We start from the raw sequence: 17,064 nt of genomic DNA, 5'->3' as shown, positions 1-17,064 counted from the left end.
GTTTTCCTTTTATTTTATCAAGAATAAGGCACGATTGGATCAAACATCTGTATATTGTCATGTTTTTGTCTGCTTGAGGATCAATGTTTGCGTGTTTGTCTATATGTTTTTATTATGATATTGATTAATTTTGTCTGTTATAAAGGTGAATATAATACCATGTATAGTTTAGTTGTTATTTATGTATTATCCTATGCCAACAGAAAAACTTAAATTACAAAACTGCAGGAATAACTTGTTTCTCAAAACTCGTGGCAGCATTGACGTTTTTGCAACAGTGGGGGGCGGCATTGCAACATAATGACACCGACAGGATTGAGAATGAGAAGAAGAATTCATTGGAAGCGGAACGGTGTCTTTAGTTCCGTCCACCTCGCAGGGGACGTTTTAAAAAGTAACACAGTCAGGACGCATGTTGCAGAGACTTCCGATGCTTAGCACCAGTTGACTTTATTTCCAGTTTTATGCGTTTACTGGAGAAGAGCAGCGTTAGTTATGGAAGTGCTGGGAGGAGAGTTTGGAGACATGACTCCTCAGGAGCTCGCGGCTCCTGTAAACACTGTGGCGGTGAGTTTGAGGACAGTGGGACAGATGGGTTTCCACTACGAGCTTTAGGATTTTGTGATGTACTGGCAGAAAGAAGTAACATTAGCTTAAAAAGGAGTCAGCCAACAGTATGTGATAAACTTTGAAGTGAAGACGCTGACTGATATATTTTTTGTATGTCTTCTGACAGGAAAAATGGAAATTGTTACCAGCCTTCCTGAAGGTAAATCACAACAACAGTTGTGAATTCATAAACCTTTTCCCCCAAACATGGAACCACCTGCGGCCGTTTTAAAGCTAAATATTTATCTTTCTTCATATTTACATTGGCTTTTACCTGCACGAGAGCTTGAACCTTTTTGTTTGGTTTCATTTTATATATATATTTTATTTTGGCCTGTTAAATGAATTAAAATCAAGCCAGTTTAGCTTGTAATTTTCACGGCTATGTTGAACGTACAGTTTACTGTCACCTTATGTATGGTTGTATCTCCTTCCCAGGTGCTTTAGGTAGCTGGCATCAAATTCAGGATCTTCTTTCTCTGTCTGCAGACCTCATTAAGGTGTTAAACCTTGCTTTAGCCAAAACATTTTGCAAGATTTTTGTGCACAGTCGAGGGAAGTTTGGATTTTAATTTCTGTATATTGTGTCTGGATTAGTATGAAAAAAAAAAAGAATATAGAAAATTATTTGTATTTCTAAATTTTATTCCCTTTTTCATTGTCTAAATGTTGTCTCCTTCATTATTTTCCTTTGTGCCCTTTCTTCCATACTCTTACCTCTCTCCTTTTCCCTTCCATTCCTTGTTGTGTCCTTCCCTCCTTTCTTTATCGTGTCCTTTTTCCCTTTTTTTTTACTTCCTTGTGTCTCTACTTTGTGTCAGTCAGTCCTTGGTTTGTCCAGGTTTTTTGTTTAATGTCTGTCACTGTAGAAACAATCTTCCATAAATTCACATAGAGGACTGAAAAAGGCCTTGAAAAAGCCTATTCCTGCCCCACTGCAGGTCCTGTGAAGAGCTTAAATCTGCTGACTTTAAGATTTCAGTTGGATTACAGTAAAGCATCAGTCATTTTAAATGTTTGCTCATTATGTAAATCTTAAATTAATCATGTTATGTTTTTCTGCTCCTCTTACAGTTAATTGTTTAGTGTTTATTGACTTTAAATGACTGTATTACTTGATCGTATAATGGACCAGATTTTATTTCCGCTCATCTCCATCACTTGCCTCATTGTTTGTTCGGCAGGTGAAGGGTTTGGTGAAGCAGCACATCGACTCATTCAACTATTTCATCAATGTCGAGGTAAAATTAATCACAAAGTCCTTATCTATGTATTCATTTATTTTTTTACCTTTCTAGTGTTAATGCAATTGTCTGAACCTCCCTGAGTTTAATCTGACCTTTTGGTTTTTCCAGATTAAGAAAATCATGAAAGCAAATGAGAAGATAACCAGCGATGCTGATCCAATGTGGTACCTGAAGTAAGCGGGGCCCAACCACACAGATTCCTGATCCGATTGCAGTGACTTAGTTTCAGATTGGCGTTTTTAAGAGAAATTATTTCCGTACAGGTACCTGAACATCTACGTTGGCATGCCTGATGTCGAGGAGAGCTTCAATGTAACCAGACCGGTTTCTCCTCATGAGGTTAGGACAATATTTAAATAATTAGTTTACTCACAGAGAGTGATGCTTACAGGTTCTCTTATGAGATAATACTCTTTTGAAAATAAACCCTTTTGGTTGTCGGGCAGCTTTAGCTTTAAAATGTTTAAATTACTTTTATAAACTTGGTTTGTTTTGGATTGTGTAAAGCATCAGTCAAATGTTTGCTGCTGGGAAGCTAGCAGGTGCCAAAGATCCTTGAAGAATGGATTCAGAAAATGTGTTTATTTAATTGAGATATACTGATCAGGCACAACAATATGACCACCAACAGGTAAAAAAAAAAAGCCCTGACTGTTTCTTCCTCATGAGACCTGTTAGTGGTTGGGATACATTAAACAGCTGGTGAGCATTTTGCAAGTGACAGAAGCAGAAGAAATGGATGAGTGTATAGAGCTGAGTCAGTTTGAGAAGGTCCAGATTATAATAACTAGACACATGGATCAGACAGAGCATCTCCAAAACTGCAGCTCTTCGGGTGTCCCTGGTCTCCAGTGGTTAGCATCTATCAATAGAGTTTCAAAGAAAAAACAGCAGTGAACTCGTTACAGGGTCATGGGGGTGACCAAGGCTCATTGATGGGCGTAGAAAGCGAAGGCTGACCCCATAGTCGCAATCTGCTCTGGCTGTTTACCCTATCCAGTTCCAGCTTTATTTATAAACCACTTTAAATTACCACACAGGACCAAAGGGCTGTACAGTATACATAAAAAAAATCACAATTACAAATGGCATCACACAGTAACAGAAAAAAGATAATATTTCAATATTTTAAAAACACATAAAACCAGCCCTGCAATAAAAACAAAAATATAATAAACACAAACTGAAATCAGCATCTCACATGGTGTCAAAAGGCAAAGAAATGAGTTTTAAAAAGGGATTTAAAAACAGATGGTGACAAAGCCTGTCAGAAGTTATTCCTCATTTTAGGTGCAGGAGCTGCCGCTGCAACAAAATTGGCCCCCTGTAAGCTTACGAGCGGGAGGGTGTATAATAGTGCAGTAGCTCAGAGAGGTAGAAATGGGCAAATCAGATAAAAGAACTTTAAAGTGACTGCTGAAGCTAAAATGTGCTCATATTTACATGTGCCAGATAAAAGGTATGCTGCAGCACATTGTACTCTCTGTATCCGGGCAAGAGAAGAACCACTTATTCCTACATAACGAGCATTTCAGTAATCCAGTTCTTCGTGATTCCGATCACACATTATAGTGATGATAAATTGTGTATCTCTGTTCAGCATGGTGTGGTTTTATGATTTGTGGAGCCTAAAGACAATAAAATCCAACCAGGTAAAATATTTTGTGCTCAAATGTTATAAAGAGGGTTGAAAACCCTTAAATGTTCAGTCTGGAAGATTTGTAGGAAGTCTGGTTGATAAAACATGTCCCATGTGTTTGGTCAGTGTCGCCTCAGAGACTTGACCTACTCTGCACCAATCACAGTGGACATAGAGTACACTCGTGGCAGCCAGAGGATCATCCGCAACGCTCTGCCGATTGGAAGGTTTGAGTTTTCTTTTATTTCATGGAGTCAACATATTAAAATATTTTGATTAACATGTTTAATTCTGCTGTCGTCAGGATGCCAATCATGCTGCGAAGCTCCAACTGTGTTCTCACGGGAAAGACGCCCATGGAGTTCTCCAAGCTCAACGAGTGTCCTTTGGATCCAGGTACCGTGTCAGTGTGGCCGTGTTGTAGCAACCAAGCTGAACAGCACTGACTGCAGCTTGTCTTCCTTTCTCTCGTAGGGGGTTATTTCATCGTAAAAGGTCAAGAGAAAGTCATCCTGATCCAGGAACAGCTGTCCAAGAATCGGATCATTGTGGATCAGGACAGGAAAGGAACGGTTGGAGCCTCAGTCACAAGGTAACATTATAACTGCCAGCTTATTGGATGAAAACCTCAAGTCACTATTTAGGTTCTAATAAAACTACAGATGCATCTCAGTAAAATGGAATATCATTGAAAAGATAATTTGATCAGTCATTCAATTCAAATGGATATATTTCAATTGTTTATTTCTGTTAATTTTGTTGATTATGCTTTAGAGGTAATGATAACTCAAAAATCTGTTCGTCAGAAAATGTAAGATGGAAAAAAATCCTCCATTACAGTTGAATTAAGGCAGAAGAGTGGGTGTCAGCGACATAAAAGACTGTCAGGCATGATGGTTGCTATTAGGGTTAGACGTGATTACTTTTTCACGTAGGAAAGGTTCGTTGGGTTGCTTTATTTATTCTATTCATTGAGATCACCTTTATAAAAGTCTATTCTGTATTCACTTTACTTGGAGAGAGGAAATCAGCAAGAGGGCAAATAATTTACACAGCACTGCTGGTCTGTGAGAGTCATATTCAAGTGCAATCTGTAATCCCACTTTTCACAATTTACTAAGTAACCCCTAAGTTAGTTTTATAATAAAATGATAACTGTGTTGAAATTCAGTGTGTATCTGAAGGGGGTTGTACATGTTAGGTTACCTAGGAGCTGGAGATCATGACTGCATAGAAATATTTAAATACTGGAGCTGAAAGTAGTGTTGAGGGACGGTCTCTGAATATCTGATTAGTTTCTTGTTGAACATGATTTATGAAGGTGACGCTGTCACTGCGAAACCTGATGTTTTCTATTTCAGCTCCACTCATGAGAAGAAAAGCAGAACCAACATTGTCGTAAAGCAGGGCCGCTTCTACCTGAGACACAACACGCTGTCTGAAGATGCCCCCATCGCCGTAATATTCAAGGTAAAAGGAGGGTTTAAATGACACCGCTTGTCCAGCAGGGGGTGCTACAGCACAGTTTAATAACGACTTGAATGGCCAAAGTAAGACTGTTTCTATGGAGAGCCGTTTCAGTCAAAATTAAATAAATAAATAAATACTGCTATTGATAAATTATTAATAAATATTCCATAAAATAAATAAATATCCCCATGAAATAAAACAAAATAATTATGTGAAAATACATTTTTATCTTGTTTTATTTAATTAATTTCAAGATTTATTTAATTTATTTAAACATTTATTTATTTATTTCATAATGCAGTTTTATTTTGTGACACTTTTATTTTGTAAAGCTACTTTACGTATTTCGGTGACTTTTACTTTTTAACCCCATTTTTCATTTTAAGCTCTTTTTATTTCATGTTCTTATATCCAAATGAGGGGCCGGAGTTTTATCTGCTGGGTGGCGCTGGGACCGCTGGGTGGGGCTCAATTCGTGGCAGTGGCCGGCAGAATCATGCCGCTGCCTGCTAGAAGACAGCATGCCGGAGGGACCCAGGGGATTCTGCGAGGATGCCAGAAGGTGCCAGACCGGCTGTAAAAGCCTGCCACGGCGGTTGCCGCCATTTTTGTGGAAGCTGTTTGTGCAATAAGTCTTCGTCATTCAGCATTGCATTTATACACATGCTGTCTTTTGGCAGGCAGCGGCATGCTTCTGCCGGCCACTGCCACGAATTGAGCCCCACCCAGCGGTCCCAGCGCCACCCAGCAGATAAAACTCCGGCCCCTCATTTGGATATAAGAACATGAAATAAAAAGCTTAAAATGAAAAATGGGGTAATAAATCTTTAAGTAAATTAAATAAATCTTGAAATGAATTGAATAAAATAAGATGAAAATTTCTTTTAACATCATTATTTTGTTTTATTTCATGGGGATATTTATTTATTTCATGGAATATTAATAATTTATCACAAGCAGTATTTATTTATTTATTTAGTTTTGAATGAAACGGCTCTCCATACGATTCTGCCTGTTGATTCATCCTTCATAGCAGCCTGTGGAGTTATTAGTCTGTGATTGAACAATCTCACTGCTTCGTGTTGACAATGAAAATGTCAGTGGAACAGCTGGTATGATGATCTTCAGCCGCCTTTGGAAAAAACCTCCTTAAACATCTTACCTTGCTGGTGTGAAGTGTCAGGATCCACAGTTTGCACGCTTGTTGTGTTTGCCGAGCGCTCGTTTATCCTGTGCGGCTGTTTCCTTCACCGCTCCATCTCATGTCCACCGTGGGTTCAAGCGGATCAGTTCCCACAGCCTCACATTTCCATAAGCAAATGTCACACAACCTGCTGGCTCCCACTTCACCTCTCCAACCCTGCGAACACGCGCCATTTCCTTTCGGCTCCTTGTTTCACCTCTTATTCAAATTAACAGGGTTTTGCCTTGTGAGGTCTTTCAAACATTTAAAAATGTTTTTTTATGCCTTAGTGCACAATTTTTTCCTGTCTTGTTTGCATGCGTTCCCTGCAGGGAATGGGTGTAGAGAGTGACCAGGAGATAGTTCAGATGATTGGCACGGAGGAACACGTCATGGCCAGCTTCGCTCCGAGCCTGGAGGAGTGTCAGAAAGCTCAGATCTTCACACAGACTCAGGTGATTCCTTCACAATGCCCTGCAAAATACCCCTTCAACTTTTTCACATCACATTACAATCGCCATCAGCTCTATATTTTATTAGGATTTTATGTGACCGACCAACACAATGTTTTGCATAATAGTCAAGTGGAAGGAAAACATACATGGTATTACTTTTATTTTTAGAAATAAAAATCTGAAAAGTGTGGCACACATTGGTATTCAGCCACCCTTTTGCCGCAAATGGCATTTTGCATATGGGCCAGAAATAATACATTTTGGTTTCATCTGATCAGAGCACATTCCAGGCCTTTGTTGTCTTCTTCAAGACCTGTTGCAAACTGCCAACAGAACTTTTTATGGTAGTCCTGTAACAATATATTTCTTCTTCACACTCCTCCATAAAAGCCAGAGTTGTGGAGTTCACGACCATTAGCTTTTCTCTCTCTGTGGATTCTCCCACCTGAGCTGTGGATCTCCGCAGCTCCCACAGAGCTACATTGGCCCTCATGGCTGCTTCTTTGATTAATGCTCACTTTAACTGGTCACACATGTATAAAATGGTGGCCCATAGAATGATTACTAACTTTCAGGGCTCAGACATTTATCCTCTTAGATTTAAAGACACAATGAGGTAACATTGTCTGTATGAGATGATAAAACAGCCATATTGACTTGTTGAATAATCCAGCAGCTCTGATGTGATCTCATAAACCTTATCTGAAGATCCAAATATTTTTGCTTTGAAACACAAACACCTGCAGTCTGCTAACAGAAGATATACATAGTTTTCATTTAATGAACACTTTTCCCACCTATTTAAGTTGCACTTTTGACTTCCTTTCAGGAGCCCCACGTGTTTTCCTTAACATCTACAGATGAATGCAGTCGGCCAATTTGTTTTTCATAAAGATTATGTTGTTAGAGGTTCCTCTGATGCATTGATGAGGGCATGTTTGGATCCTAGCAACCTGTTCCCCTCAGCCCTCGTGTTTCTCTGCCTGCCAGCCGCCATCATGTCTTTTCAGGGTATTCACTGGCTCTTTGTATTGTGCACAATAAGACCTAAATCTATATAATTAAAGGCAGATAAGGATTAAAGAACAGCGTTATCAGATTATAGGTAATCTGGCTAAACCAAATGTGACTATAATCTTTGTTTTAGATATCAGATTCAGAAAAATGGACAGGAGATTTTATCAAGTGATGTTTAATTTCTGTAATTAGATGGTGATTTTTGTTTTAAAAACAGCTGCATGCAAGCCAGTTATTGTTTTTCCTTTTATTCTTTATTGAGTTGAGGGCAGTAGGTTGTACTGGGAGTCGTCCTAACTGACCTCTGGCCTTTATTAACTCTCTGTAGGTTGAGTTAAAACTTGGCAGTAAGTCATGTAAGTGGGTAAATGTGTTGCTTCTTTACAAGCATATAAATGTTCTTTTTATGTGAGTCTCAATGTTTTTTAACAAAACAAATTAGTCAGACTTGTATACTGATAACTTACCTGCTAATGAGGTCTGTAGGATTAAATGCGAAAAGTGAGGGCATCTGCAATATACCTGGGTAAGGTCGAACATTGTAGGCTTCACTCTGACATGAAGAGAAAAATAATAATAAAACCAATAAAAAAAAAAAATACTTAATTTTGGATCAAACCAGGACCGTTCAGCTAGAGAAAAAACTCATAAGTTATTATGGTCATGATTTGACGGTTATTCATTGACTTTATAATATAATAATATAGTATTGTAAAACTATACTTTCAAAGCACAATGTTCTCATAATCATTGTTTTGTAAGTCACATGGTTTCTGCAGTTGTTTAGAGCCGAAATATAAGTATAAATAATAACAGCTCTACATTCAATTACATTCAAAAATACTTTATTAATCCCAAAGGGAAATTAAATGTTGTTATAGCTCATATTATGAAGGTTTCCTCAAAGAACTGTTGTAGATGCTGATGGCTGTGGGCAGGAAGGATCTCCTGTAGCGCTCCGTCTTATAGCAGATCTGAAGAAGCCTCTGACTGAAGACACTCTGTTGTTGTAGGACAGTCTCATGAAGAGGATGCTCAGGGTTCTCCATAATGTTCTTCATTTTATGAAGAATCCTTCTTTCCACAATGATCTCCAGAGGTTCTAGAGGAGTCCCCAGAACAGAGCCGGTCTTTTTTATCAGCTTGTTGAGTTTTTTTTAAGTCCCTGGCTCTGATGCTGCTTCCCCAGCAGATGATGGCAGAAGAGATCACACTTTCCACAACAGACTTATAGAAGATATGCAGCATCTTGCCGCAAACACTAAAAGACTTAGCAGTTTGGCTAATCTTAGCCAAACTGGTTTTATGTGAAAAAATAATTTTCCCAGTTACATCCTGATTAACTGGGACTGATCACATTTCACCAGCCACACCTAGGCCTGATTACTGCCAGACTTAATAAATCAAGAAAACTATGAAATAGAGCTGGTGTGACAACATGAAGTAGGCCAATAAAATCTCAAAAAGCACCACATCATATGATCATCTGATGGAAATCAGAAAGGGATCAGAAACAAAGTCTGCGTCAGTCTGAAAAGGGGATTTACTATAAAACGTATTCACCAGAAAGTTAAAAGTTAAGATTAAAAATCTAATTTATTTCATATAACACCAACATTGAAGCCTAATAACTATAAAAACCACAAATAAAAGAAAAACAGAATTCTAACAATCATTCTACAGTCTGTATTAAAATATTAGTGCTTCCTATTATTATGGTTATTATTTTACAGAATTGTTTTAAATTCGACTGGCGAAACAAGCTAATTCAAATTTAAGTTGGTTTGGAGATGATTCCAAGATGCTTGGCAGCATATATATATTTTTCCATTATTTATTACGAGTTGTCCGTATGGACAAAACAACAAAACGTTAGAAACAAACACGGATAACCTCCTCTACGATTTTTTGTTTTTTTGTATGAGACCTACAAAATCTTTTAAAATGAGAATGTGCCGAAGTCCCTTTCTAGTACAAAGCATACTGTCCAACACCAGAATAACATAATCAGTGAGGAGGAAGACTTTTAATGTTTGCAATGAACCCTGAGGCTCTTTTTGTAGAATTTATCAAAGGATTGGCCAAAAAAGAGGATAGATCTTCAAAAGGATGGCCAAGACTTGACTTAAAAAAAAAAAAGTTTTACCTGTAAGATTTTTTTGTCATCTGCTAATTGTGAGACTTAAACTGAACTGTTAAGGTAATAGGATACCGAATTATTTATATTCAGATTCAAACTCAGTCACAGAACCCTCAGGAATGACAACAGATAAAGGAGTCAAAGACAAAATGGAAATCCGTTTAAATTCAAACACAGTGTACACTGAACGGGTCATTTCAGTTTACATGGTATAAATTAAACCAGCTGATTCTAACACAGTTTTTAATAAAATTGTTAAATCCAGATTTAATTGCATACAGTCTACTTCAGTGAAACGTAGAGAACCTTACCATCAAATTCAGTTGGGTTATTCAGGAGAGGAAGTGCAGCCAGTTGGATTGAAACCTTAATTGTGCAGCAATCCCACCTCCAGAGCAGGTATGTGGTGACAGTGGAGAAGAACCACACCCTTATAACAGCAACCAGGTTCTGTATCAGCAGCCATCTGCTGTGACCAGCTAGAACTTCAAAGGACTTGCGGGACACTGAACCAGGCGTACTTTCTATTGAAACGAGAAATCAACAGTTGCTGAGGGAGAAACACAGAAATAATGGCATTGATCACTACATCAATGGCTCCAACAGGTGGACCCTATATGCAAATTAAAACAGAGATAACACAAAATACAGTTAGCATTATGCGTTTTGCTTGTAGCATTAAAATCCAGTTTACAGTTGCACAAAAAGGGGATAAAATGTTAGTTTAAGTTGTGAGAAACTTTGGAAAAGCATAGATGACGTGTGGTCAAGATAGCAATGAGAAATTTGCGTCTGATTCTTTATAAGATATTTGGGCTCACATGGTGGCTGTTTTCTCCAGTAGTTTTCTTTACTGGCCTCCTCTGTGTCCACTTTGTGTTTCAGGCTCTGAGGTTTCTTGGGAATAAAGTCCGGCGGCAGCGCATGTGGGGAGGCCCCAAAAAGACCAAGATGGAGGAAGCCAGAGAGCTACTCGCCTCTCTCATCCTCACTCATGTTCCGGTATGTAAACAGACAAAAATCCCACATTATGCTTATCGTTTTAACCAATCTGCGCAGAGCTTTTACATCTTAAACAAGTTAACCTTTTATATCTTGTCGTCAGGTAAAAGAGTTTAACTTTCGGGCTAAGTGCATTTACCTGGCTGTGATGGTCAGGAGGGTGATCCTGGCTCAAGGCGACAACAAAGTGGATGACAGAGATTATTATGGGAACAAGCGTCTGGAGTTGGCTGGACAGGTAAACCTCACTCTGAAACCTGTGCTGCAGGTGGTTTCATTTGTACTTCACTTCATTAAAACCTCCATTGGGTCGCTGGTTTTATGTTTAGAGACAAAACCTTCAGCTCCAGAAGGTTCTCCAGCTTTGTTTGGACAATAAAGACTCCCTGTTGACCTGGTTGTTTACTTGTTGGTTAACTAAAAGGTGTTTTTTCCATCTGATTTCCTGAAAAAAAACAAAAAACCTTCTTATTAATAATTGGTTTGCCTATGTGTTTCAGTGTGAATGGATCACAGGGCTGCACCAGCTCTGATCTTTCACCTGCATCTTTGTTCCTGCCCCCTTCCTTTAATAAGCCTCTCATTACCTTTCCTCAGCTCTGTTTTTCCCCGTTTTGTTTTTTCACCCCCTCCCCTTTTTGTTTCTGCCTGGCTTTGTCAGGAGGGAGATATGCAGTGGCACCAAAATCCTGATGCTGTGGAAGCATGGGGATTTTTCAGCACCGCGACAATAGAACCGCTGCCTTGACTGGAGCGATTGAGCTAATCCGCAGCCTGGGCTCTGATAATGTAATTACTGCTGTCTTTAGGCTTTTAATTCCCCCCCCACCAACCTGCCCCGTGTTAGGAGCAGAGATGGGTGGAGAAGGTGGGGCTGGGGGAGCAGCAGCCCCTCTTTCAAAAGGAGGCTTACACATCAACGATGCCAGCAATCTCCTCGCTCTCCAATTATGGTTCCCTGACATTCAACTAATTGGCCCGGCTGCGCAATGGAAGCTTAATTTCTTTATTAATTTCGAGCAGCCTGTTTGTTTTGATGTATGCTAATGCAAAGGATGTGGTTGGGGCGGAGGGGGGGTGTAATGGTGAGACGCTGCCTCCTGCAGGCCTGGCGAAGGAAGACGAGGACTTGGGACAGAGGCCAGGTCAGGGTTATTTCTGAGCCGGCACACCTGGTTATTAAATCTGATGGCAAACTCGAAGCTGATTAGATAGAACGACTGTGCTCTCTGAAATATTGTTTTTATTGCTGATAATGAAATTGTTCCAAGACAGTAATGCCAAATAAGACGGCTCTCCTTTTTCCAGCTGTTGTCTCTGCTCTTTGAGGATCTGTTTAAGAAGTTTAACGCGGAACTCAAGAAAATTGCCGACCAGATCATCCCCAAGCAGCGAGCAGCTCAGTTCGATGTGGTCAAACACATGCGACAGGATCAGATCACCAACGGCATGGTCAACGCCATCTCCACAGTGAGTTACAAAAAAGGGCTAAATACAGAGAAACTGGGCCTGAAAGCTTCATTCTGAGATCATTTATCTCTTTTCAGTCCTCAAAGATGATCAATACTTCCTATAAGTTAAAGATACAGAAAATACATTTAGTTTTTGTTTTATAGTCACTCTTTGTGAGAACAGTGGCCATATAACAGGGTTTAAATAATATTTTTACAATAAACACAACATGATAATGGAGTTCATGTTTTAAAACTGACTTTAGCACCTTGTGTTAGCTATTAGCAAAGGTAGCACAGGTAGCATTTCATAAATGTTAGTGACCTTGATTATTGTGTATTCTAGAGAACGTAGATCCTTATCTCAACTCTTAAGATTTCAAAAAATTTGCCAAAATTTACAGATTGAAAGATAAATCTGAGCAACTTTGCTACACTCCGTTCAGCTTTCCAGTTATCTACTGAATGGCTTCCCCTCACAGGCTGAATGACCTTCAGTCATGCCACTACATGTCGTAGGAAACCTTTAAATGGTTTCTAACATCTCTGTGCTTCAAAGACCTTAATAGTATTGAAAATAGGTAAGCTTGCATCATCTTCACTCAGTAACAGCATCCACACTGAAGATTGTAATCATCTAGACCTGGTAACCCTTAGTATAGTGTTCTCACTGATTGGAAAAAAATGTATTTTTGCTTTTTTCGAAAATGTCAGAGCCAGTTGAGCTGAAAATCGGCTTCTTCTGGTCATCGGCAGATGTGTCTAAGCATCTCTGCTGTAATGTTTGAATATGTTTCCCATCATTAGGGCAACTGGTCTCTGAAGAGGTTCAAGATGGACCGTCAGGGTGTCACCCAGGTTCTGTCCCGTCTTTCCTACATTTCTGCTCTGGGTATGATGACTAGGATCTCCTCCCAGTTCGAGAAGACCAGGAAGGTCAGCGGGCCGCGGTCTCTGCAGCCTTCCCAGTGGGGAATGCTGTGTCCATCCGACACTCCTGAGGGAGAGGTGAGAAGGCCTCAAAAAGTCAGTTTGAAAACTCCAGAATTTCACATCTCTACAAGTCCTTCTCAAAATATTAGCATATTGTGATAAAGTTCATTATTTTCCATAATGTCATGATGAAAATTTAACATTCATATATTTTAGATTCATTGCACACTAACTGAAATATTTCAGGTCTTTTATTGTCTTAATACGGATGATTTTGGCATACAGCTCATGAAAACCCAAAATTCCTATCTCACAAAATTAGCATATCATTAAAAGGGTCTCTAAACGAGCTATGAACCTAATCATCTGAATCAACGAGTTAACTCTAAACACCTGCAAAAGATTCCTGAGGCCTTTAAAACTCCCAGCCTGGTTCATCACTCAAAACCCCAATCATGGGTAAGACTGCCGACCTGACTGCTGTCCAGAAGGCCACTATTGACACCCTCAAGCAAGAGGGTAAGACACAGAAAGACATTTCTGAACAAATAGGCTGTTCCCAGAGTGCTGTATCAAGGCACCTCAGTGGGAAGTCTGTGGGAAGGAAAAAGTGTGGCAGAAAACGCTGCACAACGAGAAGAGGTGACCGGACCCTGAGGAAGATTGTGGAGAAGGGCCGATTCCAGACCTTGGGGGACCTGCGGAAGCAGTGGACTGAGTCTGGAGTAGAAACATCCAGAGCCACCGTGCACAGGCGTGTGCAGGAAATGGGCTACAGGTGCCGCATTCCCCAGACCTGGGCTACAGAGAAGCAGCACTGGACTGTTGCTCAGTGGTCCAAAGTACTTTTTTCGGATGAAAGCAAATTCTGCATGTCATTAGGAAATCAAGGTGCCAGAGTCTGGAGGAAGACTGGGGAGAAGGAAATGCCAAAATGCCAGAAGTCCAGTGTCAAGTACCCACAGTCAGTGATGGTCTGGGGTGCCGTGTCAGCTGCTGGTGTTGGTCCACTGTCTTTTATCAAGGGCAGGATCAATGCAGCTAGCTATCAGGAGATTTTGGAGCACTTCATGCTTCCATCTGCTGAAAAGCTTTATGGAGATGAAGATTTCATTTTTCAGCACGACCTGGCACCTGCTCACAGTGCCAAAACCACTGGTAAATGGTTTACTGACCATGGTATCACTGTGCTCAATTGGCCTGCCAACTCTCCTGACCTGAACCCCATAGAGAATCTGTGGGATATTGTGAAGAGAACGATGAGAGACTCAAGACCCAACACTCTGGATGAGCTAAAGGCCGCTATCGAAGCATCCTGGGCCTCTATAAGACCTCAGCAGTGCCACAGGCTGATTGCCTCCATGCCACGCCGCATTGAAGCAGTCATTTCTGCAAAAGGATTCCCGACCAAGTATTGAGTGCATAACTGTACATGATTATTTGAAGGTTGACGTTTTTTGTATTAAAAACACTTTTCTTTTATTGGTCGGATGAAATATGCTAATTTTGTGAGATAGGAATTTTGGGTTTTCATGAGCTGTATGCCACAATCATCCATATTAAGACAATAAAAGACCTGAAATATTTCAGTTAGTGTGCAATGAATCTAAAATATATGAATGTTAAATTTTCATCATGACATTATGGAAAATAATGAACTTTATCACAATATGCTAATTTTTTGAGAAGGACTTGTATACATGCAGCAGAAAACAAGACGGTATGCTGGCAACTAGGCAATTTAGTAAAAAAGATAACTTGGGTATGGTTTTGAGACAACAAACTAAAGTAAACTGTTAAATATTAGCTATTTTTCTCAGAAATACATCTGTTGTAAGATTTGTCTGAACGTTCATGAAGTAAATTCATGTGTTACAGATAAAAGTAGAAACTTCAATTCTTACTTTTCTTAGTTTACAGAGCAGTAAGAAAAGAAAGCTCAAAAACCCCGAAATCTGTTTAATTAAAATTTGGATTTCATATTACTGAACCCCCCGCACGACCCTGGGTGGACCCCACCTGCTGTCCAATGGCTGCTGTAGGCGCCAGTTTCCCCACAACCCTGCAAGGACAGGCGTGTACAGTGGATGGATGGCTGGATGGAGACCCAGAATCAATTAAAATAACAATCAGTTTGGACATAATATAAAGCTTTCTACGGTACTGACACAGTGTACACATTAATGAGCACTTTTGCCTTGTATTAAATATTAACCCCAGGTTGTGGTTTCTGTTGCTGGTTTTGATGCCGATGCTCCGTTAAAAGTGATGCTTAAAACACAAAGCCATCAACCAACAAATGTTTGTTTTGGGGAAAGAAATTTTAAAATATCATCCTCTGTCAAAGTAAAAGAACTGTAACTTAATTAATCTGTGTACCTAAAAAGCATTGAAACCGTGTGATCCAGAATGTAGCAGTTATAAATATACCAGATTTTTGCCTTCATCTATACTACTTGCAGATGAATATTCACTTTTTATTGAATCTTGTGCAGGAGTCCTCTCTGCCTGGTAAGGTGTTGTAAACTGAGTCTTGTTAAAGCAAAATGTTTTCAATCAACAGCATGTGAAATGTTGGAAATATTGAAATAAAAATGGAATTAATACAGGGTTGAATGCAGGATTAAACTTATAAAAAATAAAAATAAGCTTCTTTCTGTATGACATACCATGAATTTCATCTAAATTAACTAAAGTGCCTCACAAAAGCATTCATAGCCCTAGAAACACTTCACATTTATTCACATTGCAACAGCAAACCTGTGTACCTTATTAAGGTTTTTGGTAACAGACCAACAGGAGGAGACCAGAGGAGTGCATAACTAGAGAAAAAATTATAAAAAATAGTTTTCAGGAATTTGTTTTCACCCCCCATTACTCTGACACCCCTAAATACAACCCAGCACAACCGATTACCTCCAGAAGGCACCTAATTAGTAAATATACTCCACATGAGAGTTACTTAATCTCAGTGTAAATCCAGAGAACATTAGTAAACAAACAGCATCGTGAACAACAACGAACACAGCAGAGAGGTCAGGGAGGAAGTTGTGGAGAAGTTAGAGTAGAGTTGGGTTATAAGACATTATACCTGGCTTTAAAAATTTCACAGGGCTCTGCTTAAAGCTTCATTTGTAAATAAAGTATATAGCAGGACTGCAAACCTACCTAGACAGGGCAGTACAATTAAACTGGCAAGCTGAGGAGGTAGAGCATTAAACAGAGATGCTTCCTGGAGGTCTGTGTTAACTTTGGAGGAGCTGCAGCTCAGGGGGGAGAATCTGGTTTTGGGAGGACAATTATTAATCATGCACTCAAGAAATCTAGGCTTTATGAAAGGGCTGGGAGAAGAAACCTGTTATTAAATGAAAGGTGCTCTGGTTAGATAAAACCAAAACTAAACTTTCTGGCCTCCATGAACTACTAAATGTGTGGTGGAAAACTAACACTGAACCATGATCACACCGTCACCATGGCAGCATCAAGCTGTGGCTGGGCTTTTTTTCCGGCAGCGATAGGAAAGCTGGTTAGAGTTGATAGGAAGTTGGGTGAAGCTATATACAGGGTAGTCCTGAAGTAAATCAGTTAGACACAGACAAGGACTCGACTGGAGCAGAGGTTCCCCTTCCAGCAGGAGAAAAACCCTGAGCATACAGCCAGAGTTACAGGGAAATGGTTTAAAACAAAGCATATCCATGTGTTAGAACGGCACAGTCAAAGTCCAGACTTAAATCCAATTGATAATGTGGTGAAACATAAAAAGGGATGTTCACAGATGTTCTCCATCCTAACTGACTGAACTTGAACATTTTTTTCAACAAGAATGGGAAAACATTTAGTCTTCAGATGTCCAAAGCCAGTACAGACATAGTCCTAAAGACTTGCAGCTGTGACGGAGGCAAAAGGCTGTTCTACAAA

The 17,064-nt window shown here is 39.6% G+C and overlaps 1 protein-coding gene across 1 annotated transcript in view; it reads left to right on the top strand.

Moving 5' to 3' along the window:
- The first annotated feature begins 375 nt into the window (after window positions 1-375).
- polr3b (polymerase (RNA) III (DNA directed) polypeptide B) overlaps window positions 376-17,064 on the top strand; it is a 41,799-nt gene continuing 25,110 nt past the window's right edge. Inside the window, exons 1-14 of the mRNA XM_047354465.1 lie at window positions 376-567; window positions 737-769; window positions 1,794-1,850; window positions 1,965-2,029; window positions 2,120-2,195; window positions 3,622-3,722; window positions 3,800-3,891; window positions 3,970-4,087; window positions 4,857-4,965; window positions 6,481-6,603; window positions 10,646-10,762; window positions 10,866-11,000; window positions 12,071-12,232; window positions 13,021-13,221. Of these exons, the coding sequence (XP_047210421.1) occupies window positions 496-567; window positions 737-769; window positions 1,794-1,850; window positions 1,965-2,029; window positions 2,120-2,195; window positions 3,622-3,722; window positions 3,800-3,891; window positions 3,970-4,087; window positions 4,857-4,965; window positions 6,481-6,603; window positions 10,646-10,762; window positions 10,866-11,000; window positions 12,071-12,232; window positions 13,021-13,221 (1,461 nt within the window). The 5' untranslated portion in view covers window positions 376-495. The remainder of the gene's footprint in view (window positions 568-736; window positions 770-1,793; window positions 1,851-1,964; window positions 2,030-2,119; window positions 2,196-3,621; window positions 3,723-3,799; window positions 3,892-3,969; window positions 4,088-4,856; window positions 4,966-6,480; window positions 6,604-10,645; window positions 10,763-10,865; window positions 11,001-12,070; window positions 12,233-13,020; window positions 13,222-17,064) is intronic.

The sequence above is a fragment of the Girardinichthys multiradiatus genome, chromosome 2, assembly GCF_021462225.1.
Source record: "Girardinichthys multiradiatus isolate DD_20200921_A chromosome 2, DD_fGirMul_XY1, whole genome shotgun sequence".
In the NCBI taxonomy this organism is placed as follows: domain Eukaryota; kingdom Metazoa; phylum Chordata; class Actinopteri; order Cyprinodontiformes; family Goodeidae; genus Girardinichthys; species Girardinichthys multiradiatus.
Note: the sequence above shows the minus strand (reverse complement) of the source record. Positions and strands in the feature narration are given on the sequence as shown.